At 44.4% G+C, this 21,212-nt stretch overlaps 1 protein-coding gene across 1 annotated transcript in view; it reads right to left on the reverse strand.

Moving 5' to 3' along the window:
* farp2 (FERM, RhoGEF and pleckstrin domain protein 2) overlaps positions 1-21,212 on the reverse strand; it is a 135,588-nt gene that overhangs the window by 87,646 nt on the left and 26,730 nt on the right. Inside the window, exon 3 of the mRNA XM_073040564.1 lies at positions 3,595-3,699. Within this exon, the coding sequence (XP_072896665.1) occupies positions 3,595-3,699 (105 nt within the window). The remainder of the gene's footprint in view (positions 1-3,594; positions 3,700-21,212) is intronic.

The following is a 21,212-nucleotide window of genomic DNA, read 5'->3' on the forward strand; positions in this document are numbered from 1 at the left end:
ATCCGCACAGGAAATGTATCTTTTTTTTTAATTAAGTGCAATCGTGAACAATAGCCTGATCAGAAATGCTGAGCAAGTCAACTAGTTCTCAAAGAGAACTCTGATAGGCCAATCAGATGGTTCACTGCTGCTCAGCTGGAAACACACCTGAGTGGTGCAGTGGAGGTATGTGCTATGCATCAGCTGATCTGAAAGCATCATGTTGACTCATAACAGATTGTGTTCACGGTGGAACAGCTTAGTCAAGAATGGGGTGATCAGCATTGATGACAAATTATACCTCCACTACCCCTTCTGTAAAAAAACAGCTTATGAACAGGAAATGATGTTCGTACAAAGCAAACTGCACACAAAACAAACAGTGCCTCTTGAAGCAGAATACACCATGTCTGGCATCCATGATGTCAAACTTAACTATTGAAACTACAATTCAAATGATCATTTCATTAAGTCTTCGGCAAAAGAACGGAGAGTCTTACAGGCTCTTCTTTAACCAGTCTTACTGCAGTCTTTTACCTTTCTCGCTTCAAAAATGTCAGCCTCGATGATATTATTTTGTGTTCATGTCTGGTAACACATTGCTCAGCCAGCATGACGACTGTGTGTCGTACCTCTGAAGTGAGTTGTGCCTTCTTATTATGTCCTCCAACTTGCTGCAGCCCCTCAGGGTCAAGAAAGGGACAGTGTTGACTAAAGTAACTTTGGATTAGAAGAGGTTTCTGCTTTGTGATATACTGCACTTCCTCTAAATAACTTACATGCACAGACGGCATCTCTGCCAAGCAACAGGAGAATCTCAGCAAGAGTCGGGTGGGGGGACATTGTCAGCAATGTCCTTGAGATGTGAACAAATGTATGGTCCTTCAGAAGTTGGGATTTCCTGTTGCTGGAAATATGATCGCAGTCAATGAGAGTTTACACGGTAAGCAGACTTCTCCTCCTACTGACTCCACCGGCTCTGCTTCCAGTAACTACTGATCTTCTAACAACATGTCTTTCGAATGTTCAGGGAAGTAGCTCCATCTGATAAATGCTCAGCTGGGTCCCTGCTGTGCTCTGCTGCGGGTGTGCTGGAACCAGTAGCCCACGGCGCTGGCCCTGAATATACAGCTGTATCTGGGTCAAATTCTTCTGAAGTGTCAGTAGGTTCTCGGCTCAGTTTCCTGGAGATCAGTGGTGCTGGCTGTACTGTGAGTCCATGGTGTTCTGCAATTTGTTACCGTTTTTCCAGTTCTTCTTGCTGTCTTCCCAGATTCTCCATCACTCTCCAGATGACTGTCTTGTCCACATTTGGACTGACTCTGCTTGTCTCAGCAGCTCAAACTATTGTCCAATGGTGATTCATCACCACAGCCCGGTGCAGCGAGTGAGGACTGTGCAGTTGGTTCTGTACTAGCTTCTTTTGAAAGGTGAGCCACTGATGCACTTAAGTGCACTGTTCAGCCCTTATCTGCTCTTATTAAGTGGTGAACACCCATGTGTTTCAAGTTGGGTGACTTTAGATACTTCCCATCACCCACACCTCCTTTCTATTACTCCACGGTCCACTGTCCTCTATCATATTCCATCTTTGTCTCTTCTACTTATCACCTGCCTGCTTCTCACATCATTCCTACTTCTCCACTCACCTGGATTCACCTATAACACAACAACTCGTGCTCCTCCACATACCCCCACCTTTTTATTCTGGGTTCTGCCTTCTTTCTTTCCAGTCCTAATGAAGGCTTTTCAATTCCCTCATAGATGCTGCCTGACCTACTGAATTCCTCCAGCATTTTGTGTGTTGTACATGCCACTTTAGACTTAGTAGTTTAAAAAAGCACAACTTCACAAGGCAGTGCATCAGTGCAAGCACAGGATATTCAAGTGAAAACTACCAAGCATTATCAACATCAGGATGAGGTAGAATAATGTTCAAAGATTTTATTCAGAAATAAACTTTATTCACCATATACATTTACATGTATTAGAAATTTTCTGAGGTGTACTGGCGTTGCATGAAACAAAAACATTCAACTACACATTATAAAGAATTATATGAAAATAGAGGTTAAATTATGGATATGGAATAAAATGTGCATAAATACACAGATAAAGATTGATGATAGCAGGGTATTATTTTCAATTAACAGGTCACTAATCCAATTTTCGATTAAATCTCAGACTATTAATAGATGAGGTATCTTTTAGGCTTGTTTTCTGAATTCAAGGCAATTCAAATTAAATGGTTTTATCATTTAAAAGAATATGTTTTGTACATCTTACACTAACCTAGCACTGCTGACTTGTGTTTTAGAACTCCAAAACATAAAACTAATTGAAAGGAAAGCAAGCAGCTAGGAAATAAATGTTTATTTCATTTTACTTTAAGTGAGCCGCTCATGTATGACCTGGTAGTGTCATGACATATGTAATTCACTCATTTTTGCATATAGCCCATAATTAATAAACAAGAATGCTTAAACAGTACATTTACAATATTACTCACAATACTACTGAAGTATTAAATACACAACACCAACATCTAAAAGAACTGCCCATGGCCCATGTCTTATTGCTGTCATAGACAGAACTGTCTCCGTCCAGATCATTCAGGAAAATACAAGATGAATAAATGTGAAGAACAAAGTTCTCCCCTTACAAACTTCCCCTGCTTAAGCTATTCCATACCTCAGCACCCCTTTCTAGTATTTTAACTTCTATAGGGAAAGTTATAGAAAGATTGCCATAACTTGTATTTAGGGGTCTGGAACAAAACAATGCATCTTTGGAATGAGGACATCAAGTCTCTTCTGCAAGGTTTTGCACAAGAGCTAATTGTAGTGCCACCATGGTCAGCACTGCTACAACACAATCAGTGCTCCATTCTGTATAGTAAAACTTGAAATTTCATGACTGATTTCTTGGTTGCAAAGTTTTCTGTACCAATGTTCCAGAGATTCCAGTGACCAACCTATGGCAAGCTTTCAGTATATTAATCTTCAGTATTTACTACGTTATTTTGTTGCAGTTGGTGCTTCCTTCTGGACTACTGGAGCAGACAGATTACAGAAAAATTGTCAGATCGCAGTCTAAGAGAAAGAACATGCTAGAAGTCAGAGGCATTCAACTTAAAATCTACACAGGTTCTCATGGATGTCAACTTCTTGACCTTTTGCACTCTAACAGCATTCCACTAATGACCATTGCCCTGACTTTGTCCGTTTCCTATAATTCTATTGTTATAAGCACAAATGAATATCGATCCTTTTTAAAGTAGTATAATGGGTTGCTTTCTAATTTTCTAATCTCAGAGGAAAAGGTATTAGGAAAATGAAGCAGGAAGATACTTGAAGACCAAAAAAAAACTAACAGAATAAACCACATATGACAACAATGCTCTATACCCCCTCAACAAAAAAAAAATCAAGTAGCAGTCACACAAAGGCACCCAACACAAAATTAAGCACAAGGTTCTTACATATAATCATTTGCAGACTACATCCAACTGAGAGACAGCTTACCCACTTGTATAGATAGATACAATAGCAAGGCTTTTTTTTTGGTTCAGATTTTGACCATTTTTAGGAGACTTGTCTCATCCGATTTACATACCTCATTCCCCCGATTGTTCCGGAACTCCAGTCCAAAGTAATCATTTTCAACAAGGTTCAGGCTTTGGCAGATTTCATCCATCAGGGCCTGCCCGTTAGCTTTTTGCTGTGGAAGAAGAATCTATCATCAGCAAAATAATTCCCATCACAACAAATAACAACTTCTGTTTATAAAGTAGCTTTAACATTGAATGTTCCACTGACATTTTCGAGAACAGCTTAAATGGGACTTTAAGACAGGTTAATTAGGATTAAGCTTCATTATTATAAACGCTGCACCAATAGTTGAGAATCAAAAAGAACGCTTTGGTTTTATGGAAGCCTCCTCTGAATGTTGAGTAAGCAGAATTAAAATCAAACAGTAAAAGATTAAAAGAACCATTGCAACACACACAAAATGCTGGTGGAACACAGCAGGCCAGGCAGCATCTATAAGGAGAAGCACTGTTGACATTTCGGGCCGAGACCCTTCGTCAGGACTAACTGAAAGGAAAGATAGTAAGAGATTTGAAAGTAGTGGGGGGGAGGGGGAAATGCGAAATGATAGGAGAAGACCGGAGGGGGTGGGATGAAGCTAAGAGCTGGAAAGGTGATTGGCGAGTGATACAGAGCTGGAGAAGGGAAAGGATCATGGGTCTGCAGGCCTCCGGAGAAAGAAAGGAGGTGGGGGGGGGGGGGGGGGGGAGCACCAGAGGGAGATGGATAACAGGCAAACAACTAAATATGTCAGGGATGGGGTAAGAAGGGGAGGAGGGGCATTAACAGAAGTTAGAGAAGTCAATGTTCATGCCATCAGGTTGGAGGCTACCCAGCCAGTATATAAGGTGTTCCTCCAACCTGAGCCATTGTGTAGGCACAGTGCAAGACCATAAGACATAGGAGCAGAATTAGGCCATGCAGCCCATCGAGTCTGGTCTGCCATTTCATCATGGCTGATCCCAGATCCCACTCAACCCAATACACCTGCCTTCTCACGTATCCTTTGATGCCCTGACCAATCACGGACTTGGCCTGCACTGCAGACTGTGGCAGAGCATTCCACAGAGTCACTACTTTCTGGCTAAAAAAATTCCTCCTTACCTCTTTTGAGGCTGTGCCCTCTAGTTGTGGATATCCCCACCAGAGGGAACATCATCATCGCATCCACCTTATCTAGTCCTTTCAACATTCAGTAGGTTTCAATGAGATCTCTGTGCATTCTTCTAAATTCCAATGAGTACAGGCCCAAAACTGCCAAACGCTCCTCGTATGTTAACCCCTTCGTTGTTGCAATCATGCTCGTGAACCTCCTCTGGACTCACTCCAGTAGCACATCCTTACAGAGATATGGGGCCCAAAACTATTGACAATACTCCAAGTATGGCAGAATAGTGCCTAATAAAGCCTCAGCAAATCTCCTTGTTTTTATATTCTATTGCCCTTGAAACAAATGCCAACATTGCACTTGCCTTCTTTACCACACTCAACTTAAAATTAACCTTCTAAGAGTCTTGCATGATGACTAAGTCCTACTGCACCTCTAATGTTTGAATTTTCTCCCCACTTGGATAATAATCTGCACTATTGTTCCTTTTACCAAAATGAATTATCATTCATTTCCCAACACTGTATTCCATCTGCCACTTTTTTGCCCATTCTTCCAATTTGGTCAAGTCCTTCTACAATTGCATTGCTTCCTCAACGCTACCTACCCCTCCCACCTATCTTCATATGATCTGCTTTATGAGACCACTTCACTGAGCACCTATGCTCCGCCTGCCAGAAAAAGTGGGATCTCCCAATGACCACCTATTTTAATTCCACTTCACATTCCCATTCTAATATGTCTAACGATGGCCTCCTCCACTGTGGTGATGAGGCCACACTTCGGTTGGAGGAACAACACCTCCATTTGGGACAACATTTCCATTTGGGTAGCCTCCAACCTGATGGCATGAACACTGATTTCTCAAACTTCCGTTAAGCCCCCCACCCACCCAATTCTCCATTTCCCATTCCCTTTTCCCTCTCTTGCCTATCTCCTTACCCACCTATCACCTCCCTCAAGTTCTCCTCCCCTACTTTTCTTTCTTTCATGGCCTTCTGTCTCTTTCACCAATCAACTTCCCAGCTCCTTACTTCAACCCTCCCCCTTCAGGTTTCAAAAATCACCTTGTGTTTCTCCTTCCCCTCCTCCCGCCTTTTAAATCTACTCTTCAGGTTTATTTCTCCAGTCCTGCCAAAGGGTTTTGGCCTGAAATGTCAACTATACTCTTTTCCATAGATGCTGCCTAGCTTGCCGAGTTCCTCCAGCATTTTGTGTGTATTGCCTAGCCTATGATTTCCTTTCTTAAAGAGTGGAGTGACATTTGCAATCTTCCAGTCCTCCAGCACCATGCCAGAATCAAGTGATTCTTGAAAGATTATGACAAATGCATGTGTTATCTCTTCAGCAACCTCTCTCAGAACTCTGAGATGTAGTCCATCTTGCCCAGGTGACTTATCCACCTTAAGACCTTTAAGTTTGCCTAGCAATGGCAGTCACACCTTTCTAATAGCAATGGCACTCACAACTGTTCCCTGACACTCATGGACCTCTGGCAGACTGCTAGTGTCTTCCACAGTGAAGACTAATGCAAAGTACTCATTAAGTTCATCTGCCATTTCTTTGTCCCCCATTACTACCTCACCAGCATCATTTTCCAGTGGTTCAATATCAACTCTCACCTCCCTTTTACTCTTTATATAACTGAAAAGAAGTCTTTATATTTTTTGGCTAGTGTGCGCTCATATTTCATCTTCTCCCTTCTTATAGCTTTATTTAGTTGGCTTTTGATGGATTTTAAAAGCCTCCAATCATCCAACTTCCCACTCACTTTTGCAACCTTATATGCCCTTTCCTTGGCTTTAATGTAGTGTACACATGGATCACAACATGTTATAATGTCAGGGTAGCAGAAGGAAGAGAAATTGCTCAGTCTCTCCAGTACCTTGCACTGCACTCGGTCGAAAGCTCAAGTCTCAAAGGGATGTCACGGATCACAGCTGCCACCAGTCCACAGAACTGGGCTGCCACAAAGTATGGTCAGTAGCATTCTATAAATACTCATTCTTACATTATGCTGTCTTTCAGCCAAGTCAGATTACCACTTCCTTTTACTCCACATATAGGAATGTTGCCCTTCAATATTCTGGAATTTCATAAACCCTTTGTAAATTTGTGGCAGCTGAGGAAAAATGGTCTCAATTCCCTCAGGTGATTGAGCCCATTCTCACTGTTGTGTGCCGTCATAATCATTTAAGAGCAATGGATTAGCAAAATCCCATTTTAAATTTTGTCAAAAATTCTAGATAATTTGTTGCTTTCACTGTGAACCAAATGCAAATCTTAAAGCATTTACTCATTTCTGTGAGAGCGACCATCTCTGCGATGAGGAGATACCTGGCCTCCCTTTCCTCATACCTCCCGCACCTCCGGGACACCTTCTTCGCCGTGTGTCATGGACCCACCCATTATTTCATCCTTCGACGGATTCATGCATGCAACCGTCATTTTTTTTTTTTACTTTGTTTCGTCCGTCAAACACCACAAAATCGCCCATCTGCGGACCCCAGAGCCCGTCAGCTCCGACGCCAACACGGATGAATCTCAGATCGCAACCCCTGCTGCCAATCACGGCACTGGACAGACTCTGAACCCTGACTCCAATACCACCAACGCAGGTTCCTACGGCCATGGACACCCCCTCAGAGACTCCGGCCTTGAACTTCCAGTCGGACCTCCTCGTGCTGCCATCTCCCCTCCTCCCCCCACCAGCACGCTGGATCCCAGCTTTGACCTCCGAGCTGGACCTCCACGCCTGCCATCTCCCCCCTCCCCCCCACCAACACACTGGATCCCAGCTTTGACCTCCGAACTGGACCTCCACGCCTGCCATCTCCCCTTCCCCCACCAGCACGCTGGATCCCAGCTTTGACCTCCGAGCTGGACCTCCACGCCTGCCATCTCCCCTCTCCCCCCCACCAACACACTGGATCCCAGCTTTGACCTCCGAGCTGGACCTCCACGCCTGCCATCTCCCCTTCCCCCACCAGCACGCTGGATCCCAGCTTTGACCTCCGAGCTGGACCTCCACGCCTGCCATCTCCCTTTCCCCCCCACCAACACACTGGATCCCAGCTTTGACCTCCGAACTGGACATCCATGCCTGCCATCTCCCCCCTACCCCCCACCAACACACTGGATCCCAGCCTTGACCTCCGAGCTGGACCTCCACGCCTGCCATCTCCCCTTCCCCCACCAGCACGCTGGATCCCAGCTTTGACCTCCGAGCTGGACCTCCACGCGCTGCCATCTCCCCTCTCCCCCCCACCAACACACTGGATCCCAGCTTTGACCTCCGAGCTGGACCTCCACGCCTGCCATCTTCCCCCTCCCCCCCACCAACACACTGGATCCCAGCTTTGACCTCCGAGCTGGACCTCCACGCCTGCCATCTCCCCTTCCCCCACCAGCACGCTGGATCCCAGCTTTGACCTCCGAGCTGGACCTCCACGCCTGCCATCTCCCTTTCCCCCCCACCAACACACTGGATCCCAGCTTTGACCTCCGAACTGGACATCCATGCCTGCCATCTCCCCCCTCCCCCCCACCAACACACTGGATCCCAGCTTTGACCTCCGAGCTGGACCTCCACGCCTGCCATCTCCCCCCTCCCCCCCACCAGCACGCTGGATCCCAGCTTTGACCTCCGAGCAGGACCTCCACGCCTGCCGTCTCCCCTTCCCCCACCAACACACTGGATCCCAGCCTTGACCTCCGAGCTGGACCTCCACGCACTGCCGTCTCCCCTTCCCCCACCAACACACTGGATCCCAGCCTTGACCTCCGAGCTGGACCTCCACGCCTGCCATCTCCCCTTCCCCCACCACCACGCTGCCATCTGATCTTTCCAAGCCCGAGGTTCAATCACCGGTTCCCGGGCCCTCGGGGGCTTCAGCTTCCTCTCACCCCCACCCCTTCTCCGCTGACTCCACAAGCCTCCCACCCCCCTCAGACCAGAGCTCTCAACCCTGCCGGGTCTTCACCATCCCCTCCGACCTTCCTCTCTCTGAGGCTGAGCGCTCTGTCCTTAGTAAGGGCCTCACCTTTGTCCCCTTTCGCCCTCACCTGCGCTCTTCTTCCACTGGCTCCTTCTTTGAGCCCACTTCTTCGGTAGGGACTCTCCCACCCCCACCGATGACCCGTTCTCCCACCTCCAACCCTCCTCCTCATGGACTCCCCACCCAGGACTTCTACCCGCCCTGGATCTTTTCATCTCTAATTGCCGTCGGGACATTAACCGTCTCGACTTCACCACCCCTTGCTCCAATTCCAACCTTACCCCCTCTGAACGTTCTGCTCTCCATTCCTTCTGCAACAATCCCAACCTGACCATCAAATCCGCTGATAAGGGGGGTGCTGTTGTTGTCTGGCGCACTACAGAGCAGAGGCACGACGACAACTCGCTGACACCTCCTCTTATCTACCCCTGGACCATGACCCCACTAGGAAGCACCAGTCCATCGTCTCCCAAACCACTTCTGATCTCATCAGCTCGGGAGATCTCCCATCCACGGCCACCAAATTTACAGTTCCCACACCCCACACTTCCTGTTTCTACCTCCTACCTAAGATTCACAAACCTGCCTGTCCAGGCAGACCCATTGTCTCTGCTTGCTCCTGCCCCATTGAACTCATTTCTGCCTATCTCGACTCTGTTTTATCTCCCCTTGTTCAATCCCTTCCCACCTATGTCCGTGATACTTCCCATGCTTTACATCTCTTCAAAGATTTCAAGTTCCCTGGCCCCCACCGCCTCATTTTCACCATGGACGTCCAGTCCCTATATACCTCTATCCCCCACCAGAAAGGTCTCCAAGCCCTCCGTTTCTTCCTGGATTCCAGACCCAGCCAGTCACCCTCTATCACCACTCTTCTCCGCCTCGCAGAATTAGTCCTCACCCTTAACAATTTCTCCTTTGGCTCCTCCCACTTCCTCCAAACTAAAGGTGTAGCCATGGGCACCTGCATGGGTCCTAGCTATGCCTGCATTTTTGTCGGCCATATGGAGCAATCTGTGTTCCAAGCCTACACCGGTATCTGTCCTCCTCTTTACTTAAGTTATATCGACGACTGCATCGGCGCTGCTTCCTGCACACATGATGAGCTCGTCAACATTAACTTCGCCTCCAACTTTCACCCCACCCTCAAATTCACCTGGTCTATTTCTGACATCTCCCTCCCCTTTCTAGATCTCTCTGTTTCTATCTCTGGAGACAGCCTATCCACCGATGTCTACTACAAACCTACAGACTTTCACAGCTACCTAGACTATTCCTCCTCCCACCCTGTCTCCTGCAAAAATGCTATTCCTTTCTCTCAATTCCTCCACCTCCGCCGCATCTGCTCTCAGGATGAGGCCTTTCATTCTAGGACGAAGGAGATGTCTTCCTTTTTTAAAGAAAGGGGCTTCCCTTTGTCCACTATCAACTCTGCCCTCCATCGCGTCTCCCGTATTTCACGCACCTCTGCCCTCACCCCATCCCCCTGCCAGCCCACCAGGGATAGAGTCCCCCTGGTCCTCACCTATCACCCTACCATCCTACAGATCCAACGTATAATCCTCTGTAACTTCCGCCACCTCCTACAGGATCCCACCACCAGCCACATCTTCCCCTCCCCCCCACTATCGGCTTTCGTAGGGATCGCTCCCTACGCGACTCCCTTGTCCATTCATCCCCCCCCATCCCTCCCCACCGACCTCCCTCCAGGCACTTACCCCTGCAAACGGAAAAAGTGCTACACCTGCCCCCACACTTCTTCCCTCACTACCATCCTAGGCCCCAGACAGTCCTTTCAGGTGAGGCACCACTTCACCTGCGAGTCAACTGGGGTGATATACTGTATCCGGTGCTCCCGATGTGGCCATTTATACATTGGGGAGACCCGCCGCAGACTGGGAGACCTTTTCGCTGAACACCGGCACTCGGTCCTCCAGCGGTGGCAGGATCTCCCTGTGGCCACACACTTCAATTCCACAGACCACTCCCACTCCGAATGTCTGTCCATGGCCTCCTCTACCGTCAAGATGAGGCCACACGCAGTTCGATGGAGCAATACCTTATCTCCCACCTAGGTAGCCTCCTACCTGCCGGCATGAACATTCAACTCACAGACCTCCGTTGATACCCCTGCCCTCTCCCCTTACCCCATCCCTATCTATAATTTTAGTCTGGTTTGCTTTCTCTCTCTTTTCTCTCCTCCCCCCCCCCCCCCCACTATAACCTCTCCCCAGCCCTACCTTTCTTTCTCTTTTATTTCCCATAATTCTCCACCTTCCCCTTAGCCCATTTCCCTCCAGCCTATCACTTCCCAGATCTCTACTTCATCCCTCCCCCCACTTCTCATCTCCCCTTGACCATCCCGTGTTACTTCACTCCTGATGAAGGGTTTCGGCCCAAAGTGGCATCACTACCTCCTCCCATAGATGCTGTCTGGCCTGCTGAGTTCTGCCAGCATTTTGTGTTTTTATTTATTTCCAGCATCTGCAGATTCACTCGTGTTACTCATTTCTGTTATTGTGTAGGAATCAATTCAAGGGGCATTAAATCCTCCCAAATATTGTTCACATATTCAATCATTCAACACTTGGCTTAAAGACACAAAAGGCAACAGATTCTGGAATGTGGGGCAAAGAAAAGCTTTTGGAAGAATTTTTTGGATCAAGCAGCACCAATGGTGTGGGGGGGGGGGGGGGAGCAGGAGGAGATTGAATAATAGTCCTAACAAAGTTGCAACCCAAAAGTTGACAATTCTTTCCCTAGACCAAATCCCCAACCACACAAATACTGCCTGACCCACTGGTTTCCAACAGTTTGGTTTTTGCTCTCTGGTTACCAGCTACATATTCATTCAGCAATAGGGCTCAAAACTGAATTTCAAATTATTTTCACAAGAAACCCATGTATTCATTCTGTGAATTTGACCTGATCTTTTTTGTTTAAAATTATTTCTGAAATTGTATTTGATGGTGTTGAATTTACAACCACCAACCTTCCAAGTTATGTACTTTCAAACACCTAAATAGTTAATGCTCCCAAATTCTGCAGCAAAAAAGACAGCAGAGATATTGTGCAAATCTCTCCCGTCAACAGATGCTCCAAGAAAGGACACCAAATATGAACTCAGAATCTCTAGGCACAGTTCTTCCCTTTTTATATCTATTGTTTGTGGCCAATATGTACAGAGCCTATAAAAAGTATTCACCCCCCACCACCTTAGAAGTTTTCATGTTTTATTATTTTACATTGAATCACAGCAGATTTAATTTGGCTTTTTTGACACTGATCAACAGAAAAAGACTCTTTGTGTCAAAGTGAAAACAGATCTCTACAAAGTGATCTAAATTAATTACAAATATAAAACACAGTGGTGCTTACATCGTGCTGTGGGGATGCTTCACTGCAGCAGGCCTTGGAAAGGCTTGTGAAGGTAGATAGTAAAATGAATGCAGCAAAATACCGGGAAATCTGGAGGAAAACCTGATGCAGTCTGTAAGACAACTGCAACTTGGGCGAAGATTTGTTTTCCAGCAAGACAACGATCCTAAGCATAAAGCCAAAGCTACCCAGGAATGGCTTAAAAACAAAGTTAATGATGTCTTGGAGAGCCAAGTCAGAGTCCAGACCACAATCCAATTGAGAATTTGTGGCTGGACTTGCAAACAGCAGTTCACTCATGATCCCCATACAATCTGACAGAGCTTGAACAGTTTGTAAAGAAGAATAGCTCAGACTGTGCTAATATTTCAAAGAAAGTTCATATAACTACCAAAGTCAAATATGAAATTGTTCACTGACAATTGTCAGCAATTAATGCTGCCCAAAGGCAAATTACAGATAACAGACATTCTGACTTGGGAAAGTGATTTGATCATACTCAACAAAACAGTATTTGGGCCACAAGTCCCCATTTATTGGAAGGAGTTGGGGCTGAAGAGTTAGTATATTTTCAAATGACAGCACTACAATAAACAATCCCTACAGATTTAGTTGGTATGTGTATTTCATGTAACAGTACTCTAGGCTTGTTGCTTTACAGGAATGTAACTTGGCAATCAGACAAAAAGCAACCAGGACATCATTTCTCCAGGGTTTATCTTATTGTTAAGTAAATAGCAACTGTGCAAGAAAAATTCATGCATAATAGATACGAAAGGAATCAGGGAATGCGTGGGTAGGAATGTGGTGCTGAAACAATCAGCCCAGATTTTACTGAATGGCAGAGAAGACAAGGGGGTAAATTGCTACTTCTAGTTATCTCATTTCCAATGTTCAGCAACAAAAATACACTGGTCAGTTCAAATTCTAAAGTGTTAAGTACCTGGCAGGGTGTCAGTGCCAGAACCCAAGACACCAACACCTGGTCGAAGTCAACAGCACTCCTTCCAGCTGCACACTGAAAGGTCCCAATTAACACCTTTAGCCTGGACATGCACAGTCACACATGACTACCCTATGATAGGCAAATTCAACACTACTCCTTAGCCAAGGGACCAATGAGTTAGAGAGAAATGCCTATCAAGTTCCACAGTGATACCCAATTAGGCCACACATGCTTAAACAGTTTAAAAGCTGTGTACGGAGATAGCCAAGATCTGTAGTAAAATCCTGATTCCGGTCCCCATTTAGCTTTGGAATTGTAGCTCTTACCAAGCCCAAGATCTAAACAAAATGACAAATCAATTAGCGGGCCTACACAAGATGTGATTTTAAGCTAAAGCTATGTGGAATTGATTATCATAACCCAAATGTGAAAACAAACAGATCAAGAATATTTTTTTTTTGACGCTGATGAGTCAATTGAGAACTCCTACTGATTCAAACAGGCAACAAAGATTATCAATAATAGCCCATTATCTGATTACGGAAGTCAAGCACTCTTTCTCTTCCAAGGTTCTCACCACCTCCCAAATCAGAGTTAAAATTACAAAGTGCAGAAACCACGACATTCAAACTCTGTAATTAAGGTCCAGATTTTAAGATAAAGGACTGCTGTCACTGCTTTTTAAAAACATTTTGACAGTCAACCTGTACTCATTTGGGCAACAAACAACATTTTTAGATACAGAATAAATATGAAAATAAAAATAAATGCATTTTTGGCTCCCATTTAAGATGACACTGGTGAAACGCAATTTGCTGCAGCAAACAACACTACTAACAATCCTACTAATCACACTTTTACTGGTAAACATTCACTGCAATCGTTAGCTTGTAACCCTTTTTTGTGTTGAGTTTTGGACTGACTACGACCTGGCAGTTTTGTGGTGTGAACTGAAGTTGTGATGGTTGCAGCATGGCATGTATGGGCTGAATTGGGGTGGCGGGGCCCAGGCCCAACAGCGGGGGACGGGCCAATGTATAGCCATTACTGGATTGGACTTGGAGCCAATTTGAAGTGGCACAACAGAGGCAGTGGGGTCTTGGCCCAAAAGCTTATCAAAGTGGCGGGGCCCTGGTCCGACAATGAGGATTGGCTGATACAAGTGCCAGGCCAGATTGAAAAGGTCAATGTGTCAGGGACAGAGGAGGAGGATGGGCCGGGTTCAGCTCGCAGGTTGTGACATTTCCCTGTCCCTGCACTGAACCAAGGCTGTGGCCTGCAACCCACTAGCTCCTGGATTGGCTGCAACTGGTTTCGTAGCTGAGGACTCACTTTCATGAACTTCAGTTCTGAATGTCATTTACTTACTTTCATTGCTCGCATGATTTGTTTTACTCTGCATAGTGAATGTTTGATGGTCTATCTTAATGGGTTCTATTGGGTTTCTTTGTTTTGTGGCTGCCTGTAAGGAGACAAATCTCAAGGTTGTTCTAGTATATATATTCTTTGATAATATATGTACTCTGAACTTTCAAATGCTCTCTCCCCTTTGCAAGACACACAATATTACCTATAAGGCTTTTAAGCTCTATTTAAATTGGTGATTGCCTCCTGCAAATACACCTGTTTCAATGAAGCAGTTCAACATTTACAGTAACAAAATTTTGCATTAGGCAGCAGCCACACTAAAATTTTAATTTCTTCATCAAACGCAGACACAAAGGATCAAGAAACAAGAATACCCTAAAACCAAAAACAAAAATTCAATTTACATTCTCAACTTTTGAGGTATTATTGTACACTTTGTACGAAAAAGCATTGTAAATCAACAAATTTTAGCAGTCACCCTATACCAACCATTAATCAGGCCATACACCAACCGAATTTTGCAACAGTGATGGGAAAGGTTAGAATGAGGAAAGTGAACTGATGTTGGTTGAGAAAAGAGTGTGGGTAAGGGTTTGGAGCTTTCCAATCCAAGAATAGATCATACTGAATGCTGACGGCTCCTCAATGGCAGGACAAACTGACTCACAAGTGAGCAAGTACATGGCAGTGGCAGCCTTCAGCAAAGAAATGCAGTGAATATCGTAATATTGCAGAATCCACAAGGCTTAGGGTACCATTATTTTCTCTGAACAAAGTAAGCCAAGTCAAGGCTAAAGTGTACAAGATTAACTAAAAAGGACCCAATTTTCTTTGCAGGAAGGTTCCAGCACAAATTGTTAACATTTTGGCTCAAATAAACTGAGTAACTCTGATGAAGGTTCAAGTGCCTCATACCTTAAATGTTAACTTAAATATTAACACAGATGCGTACTCACCGAGTGCTTCCGGCAGTTTCTGCTTTAAGTAAATGCAGCTTTGGCAGCACGTGTGGAATGAAAAAGGGTTAGTGCTTCACGATGATGGCCACTCTCTAACATTGAGTTTTGACAAAATGAAAAGTTTTAACTGCATAAAAATAGCAGAAAGCACAAAGGGCAGAGATGAAGAGATATTTAATTACAAGTGGTCATGGCACCAGCTGAAAGAAATCACAATAACAAAACGTGTTTGAGGAGATACAAGTACAACAAAGAATTGGAATGACCAGAGAAATTTAAAAAGAAACACCATATTGCTGTAAAATGTGTCACTAATTCTTCAACCCACTCTGGCCTATTGAATGAAGCCTAAATGCAAGCTTGAGAAACAGTACCTCAGCTTCTAACTTGGCACAATCTTTCAGAGTCAATACTAAATTCAACAGATGCAGATAATCTGTACCTTTGGTTTTTCCTTTCACTCTCTCCTAGTAAATTCTGATTTCTGTGTATTCATGTATCAGAATCAGGTTTATTATCACTGACATGTATCATAAACTTTGTTATTTTATGGCAGCTGTACAGTGCAAAACAAAAAATTACTCAATTATGAAAAAATCGTGCAAAGCTAAATACAGGTAGTCCCCGACTTACGGACAAATCGTACTTATGAACCGAGGAAGGAGAATGCCGTCCGACATTCTAAGTCATTGCCGTTGACACTGCATTGAGTGTTCAACTTTGTACTTGGCTTAAATTTTTCTTAGTAAGATTCACCCTGACCCCGCCCCACCCCCCCCCCCACCCCCCGTTCCGGCCGGGCTCAACAACGGAAGTTTCCGAGTTCAACCTAGTGACAGAACGCTCCTGTGCCGGGTTGATGTCGATCCAGTGACTCCCGTACCATTTGTGCTGGGTTGATGTTGAGCTCGCAACTTGACCTCGTAAAAAAACACTGCCACCTCCAGTTTAAATTCCCACGCGGAATATTGTGGATGATCAAATACCCAAACCCAGCACAGCCCCCACTTGTCCCATTTAACCTGTCTCAGTGCGGTGGTCTTTAGGACCCAGCGGACCTTGGGAGCCGGCAGAGCTCGGGACCCGCCGCCCGAAAGTTTCTGTTCCATTGACGGGAAGCGAACACGATTGAAAATAAAGTGCAAATATTAAAGCGTTTGGATAGAGGTGAAATGCCATCGGTCATTGATAAAGCGTTAGGCTACAGTCGGTCAACGATCAGAACAATTTTAAAGGATAATGGAAAAAGTGAGAATAATGGAACCCTGCCCCAATGAAACCTACAATTATTACTAAGCAACGCAGTGGTTTAATCATTGGAATACATACGTTTTTTTAAGTGTTTCATATGCATAGAAAGGTAAAATATATACTATATACTAAGACAAACGTTTGACTAACTGACGCTAAATAATACCGGATGCACTTGTTCCGACTCACGTACAAATCCGACTTAAAGATGGACTCAGGAACGGAACTCATATGTAACCCGGGGACTGCCTGTAGTGAGGTAGTGCTAATAGACCATTTGGAACCAGAAGGAAGAAGGGAAAAGACTTTGTTTTTAAAACATTGGGTGTGGGTCTACGTAAAAGCCAAAGATAAGGAAGGCATATAAAGTTAGCAAAAGTGAGTGGGAAGTTGGATAATTGGGAAGCTTTTAAAATCCAACAAAAGGTAACTAGAAAAGCTACAAGGGAAAAGGTTAAATATATGAGGGCAAACTAGCCAATAATACAAGGCAGGATGCCAAAAAAATTTTCAGTTATATAAAAGAATAAAAGGGAGGTGAGAGTTGATATTGGACCACAGGAAAATGATGCTTTGTAATGGTTGTAATGGGGAAATGGCAGATGAACTTAATGGGTACTTTGCATCAGTCTTCACTGTGGAAGACTCTAGCAGTGTGCCGGGGAGCAGGAGTGAGTGCCATTGCTATTACAAAAGAATAGGTGTCAGGCAAACTCAAAGGTGTTAAGGTAGATAAGTCAACTAGGCCAGATGGAGTACATGCCACAGTTCTGAGGGAGGTTGCTGTCGAGTTAACAAATGCATTGGTCATAATCCTTCAAGGAATCACTTGATTCTGGCAGAGTCCCAGAGGAATGGAAGATTGCAAATACCACTCCACTCTTTAAGAACGGAGGAAGGCAAAAGAAAGGAAATTATAGGCCAGTTAGCCTAACCTCAGTGGTTGGGAAAGTGTTGGAAGTCTATTATTAAGGATGAAGTTTCGGGGTTAGTTTTGGAGACTAATGATAAAATCAAAGTCAACATGGTTTCTGTAAAAGGAAATCTTACCTGACGAATCTGTTAGAGTTCTTCATGGAGGTAACCAACAGAGTGGACAAAGGAGAGGCAGTGGATGCCATTTAAGGTACTTGGATTTTCAGAAGGTATTTGATAAGGTGTCAAACATGCTGCAGTTGTTTCCGACTTCATTAAAACCTGTGTGGATGAGTGTGTGCTACAATGACCTTCTGTACATTCCCAAACCAAAAGCCATGGATGAACCAGGAGGTACGTTGTCTGCTGAAGGCTAGATCTGTGGCATTCAAGTCTGGCAACCCAGGCCTGTACCAGAAAAACAGGCATGATTTGCGGAGGGCTATTTCAAGGGCAAAGGGACAAATTCGATTGAGGTTGGAGGTGACATCAAATGCACAGCAACTCTGGCAGGGACTGCAAGACATTGCTTCCTACAAAGTGAAGCCCAATAACAAAAACGGCAGCAATGCTTCACTACCAGTTGAACTCACGCTTTGAAAAGGAGAACACAACTACAGCTGTGAAGATTCTTGCTGCACCTGATGACCCTGCGATCTCTGTCTCAGAGGCCGATGTTAGACTGTCTTTAAAGACAGTGAAACCTCACAAGGCAGAAGGCCCCGATGGAGTAGCTGGTAAGGCTCTGAAAACCTGTGCCAACCAGCTAGTGGGAGCATTCAAGGACATTTTCAACTTCTCACTGCTACGGGCAGAAGTTCCCACTTGCTTCAAAAAGGCAACAATTATACCAGTGCCATAGAAGAATAAAGTGGGCTGCCTTAACAACTATCGCCCAGTAGCACTCACATTGATAGTGATGAAATGCTTTGAGAGGGTTAGTTGTGACTAGACTGAACGCCTGCCTCAGCAAGGACCTGGACCCATTGCAATTTGCCTATCACCACAATAGGTCAACGGGCAGATGCAATCTCCATGACTCCTCACACGGCTTTAGACCACCTAGACAGCACAAACACCTACATCAGGATGCTGTTCATCAACTACAGCTCAGCATTTAATACCAACATTCCAAACAATCCTGATTAAGAAGTTGCATAACCTGGGCCTCTGTGCCTCCCTCTGAAATTGGATCCTCGACTTGACCAGTCTGTGTGGATTGATGATAACATATCCTCCTCGCTGACGATGAACACTGGTACACCTCAGGGATGTGTGTTTAGCCCACTGCTCTACCCTCTGAATACACATGACTGCGTGGATAGACATGGCTCAAATACTATCTACAAACTTGCTGACAATACAACCATTGTTGGTAGAATCTCAGGTGGTGACGAGAGGGCGTACAGGAGTGAGATATGCCAACCAGTGGAATGGTGCCGCAGCAACAACCTGGCACTCAACATCAGTAAGATGAAAGAGCTGATTGAGGACTTCAGAAAAGGGCAAGATGAAGAAACACATACCAATCCTCACAGAGGGATCAGAAGTGGAGAGAGTGAGCACTTTCAAAGTTCCTGGGTGTCAAGATCTCTGAGGATCTAACCTGGTCCCAACATATCAATGTAGTTATAAAGGAGGCAAGACAGTGGCTATACTTTATTAGGAGTTTGAAGTGATTTGGCATGTCAACAAATACACTCAAAAACTTCTGTAGTTGTACCGTGGAGAGCATTCTGACAGGCTGCATCACTGTCTGGTGTGGAGGGGCTACTGCACAGGACCGAAAGAAACTACAGAAGAAGGTTGTAAATCTAGTCAGCTTCATCTTGGGCACTAGCCTACAAAGTACCCAGGACATCTTTAGGGAGAAGTGTCTCAGAAAGGCAGTGTCCAATATTAAGGACCTGCAGCACCCAGGGCATGCCCTTCAGACACAGCAGCCTGAAGGCACAAACTCAGCAATTCAGGAACAGCTTCTTCCCCTCTGCCACCTGATCCCTGAATGGACTTTGCAGCTTTGGACACAACCTCACTTTTTTAATATACAGCATTTCTGCTTTTTGCACATTTTTAATTATCTTTTCAATATACATAATTGATTTACTTGTTTATTTATTGTGTTTTATTTTATTTACTATTTTTTCTCTCTGCTAGATTATGTATTGCATTGAACTACTGCAGCTAAGTTAACAAATTTCACGTCACATGCCAACCTGACGAGGCTGTTTAACAAGATAAAATCCTATGGTGTTATAGGAAAGATACTGCCATGGAGAGAGGAATGGCTGGCAGGCAAGGGGCAGTGAGTGGGAATAAAGGGGCCTTTTCTGTGGTGTTCTTCAGTGTGTCAATATTGGAAACACTACTTTCCACATTGTCACATTATAATAGAATTGATGGCTTTGTGCCAAAATTTGCAGATGCTATGAAGATAGGTGGAGGGGTAGGTAGCACTGAGGAAGCAATGTGATTGCAGAAGCTCTGAGACGAATTGGAAGAATGAGCAAAAAAGTAACAGATGGAATACAGTGCTGAGAAATATATGATTATAATTTAATATTGAGAACTTTGTTTAACTTTATTTGTCACATGTACATCAAAACACGCAATGAAGTGTGAAGCAGAATAGATTTGTAAAGGGAAGATCACAAACCACGGTGAACGTGATTAAGGTAGTAAGCAGAGAAACATCCAGACAACAATTATAGAGACACCAACACTTAAAATTCTGATCTAAAATGTTAAAGTTTGATAGAATTGAAATTACTGACTTGTTTAGGAAAATGGACAGTAGGGTGCGACAACAGGTACAAGTTGGAAGGATGCAATGAGTAGCTTACTACAGTAAAGCCAATCACTGTCGTTCCCCATTGAAAAACTTAAGACAATTAAATTCAAAACTAAGTCTACCAATGAAACGAGGTGAAATCATAAATATAAATTGAATGGGGTGAACTGTTGATAAATGAATTTTAGTCTAGGCAAACATGAACGTGTATTTTCTACACTAAAAAGCAAGCAATAAATAAAACAAACCGGCTCTTCAGCTGAATTGGACAATACCAACCAAGTTTCCCATCTAAACTAGTTCCATTTGCTTGCATTCAGTCCATATCTTTACAAACCTTTCTTATTCATATACTGTCCAAATAACCTTTAAATATTGTAAATATACCTTCCTCAACCATTTCCTCTAGCAACTCATTCAACAATACTGATCACTCTCTAGGTGAAAAAGTTGCCCTTCAAGTCCCTATAAAATCTCTTTGCAAGATTTAACTCTGTGCACTCTAGCTCATAATTCCAAACCTTGAGAAAAATACTCTGCGCATTCACCCTATGTCCCTCAATTTTGTTCTTCTCTAAAATCATTCCTCATCCTCCAACAATGAACAAAAGTCCCAAGCTATTCAACTTCGCACCATTCCACAGTCCCTTAAGTGTCAGCAAAATCATTATAAATCTCAACTCCAGATGTGGCCTCACGATGTCACATATAACTCCAACATATCATTCCAAGTTCTCTATATCCTGACTTAAGCAGGACCACATGACAAAAGCCGCCTTTATCCCCCTGTCCACCCAGACACCACTTTCAGGGGAGTATAAACTGCAACTGCCCTTCAAATCCCTGGAAGAGGAATTCAAAGTTACAAGAGCCAGAGAAGTGGTACAGTAAAGGGACTCAAGTGACCCGAAGGTGGCTAGAGCAGGGAT

The sequence above is a fragment of the Hemitrygon akajei genome, chromosome 3 (genome assembly GCF_048418815.1).
Source record: "Hemitrygon akajei chromosome 3, sHemAka1.3, whole genome shotgun sequence".
NCBI classification, from domain to species: Eukaryota; Metazoa; Chordata; class Chondrichthyes; order Myliobatiformes; family Dasyatidae; genus Hemitrygon; species Hemitrygon akajei.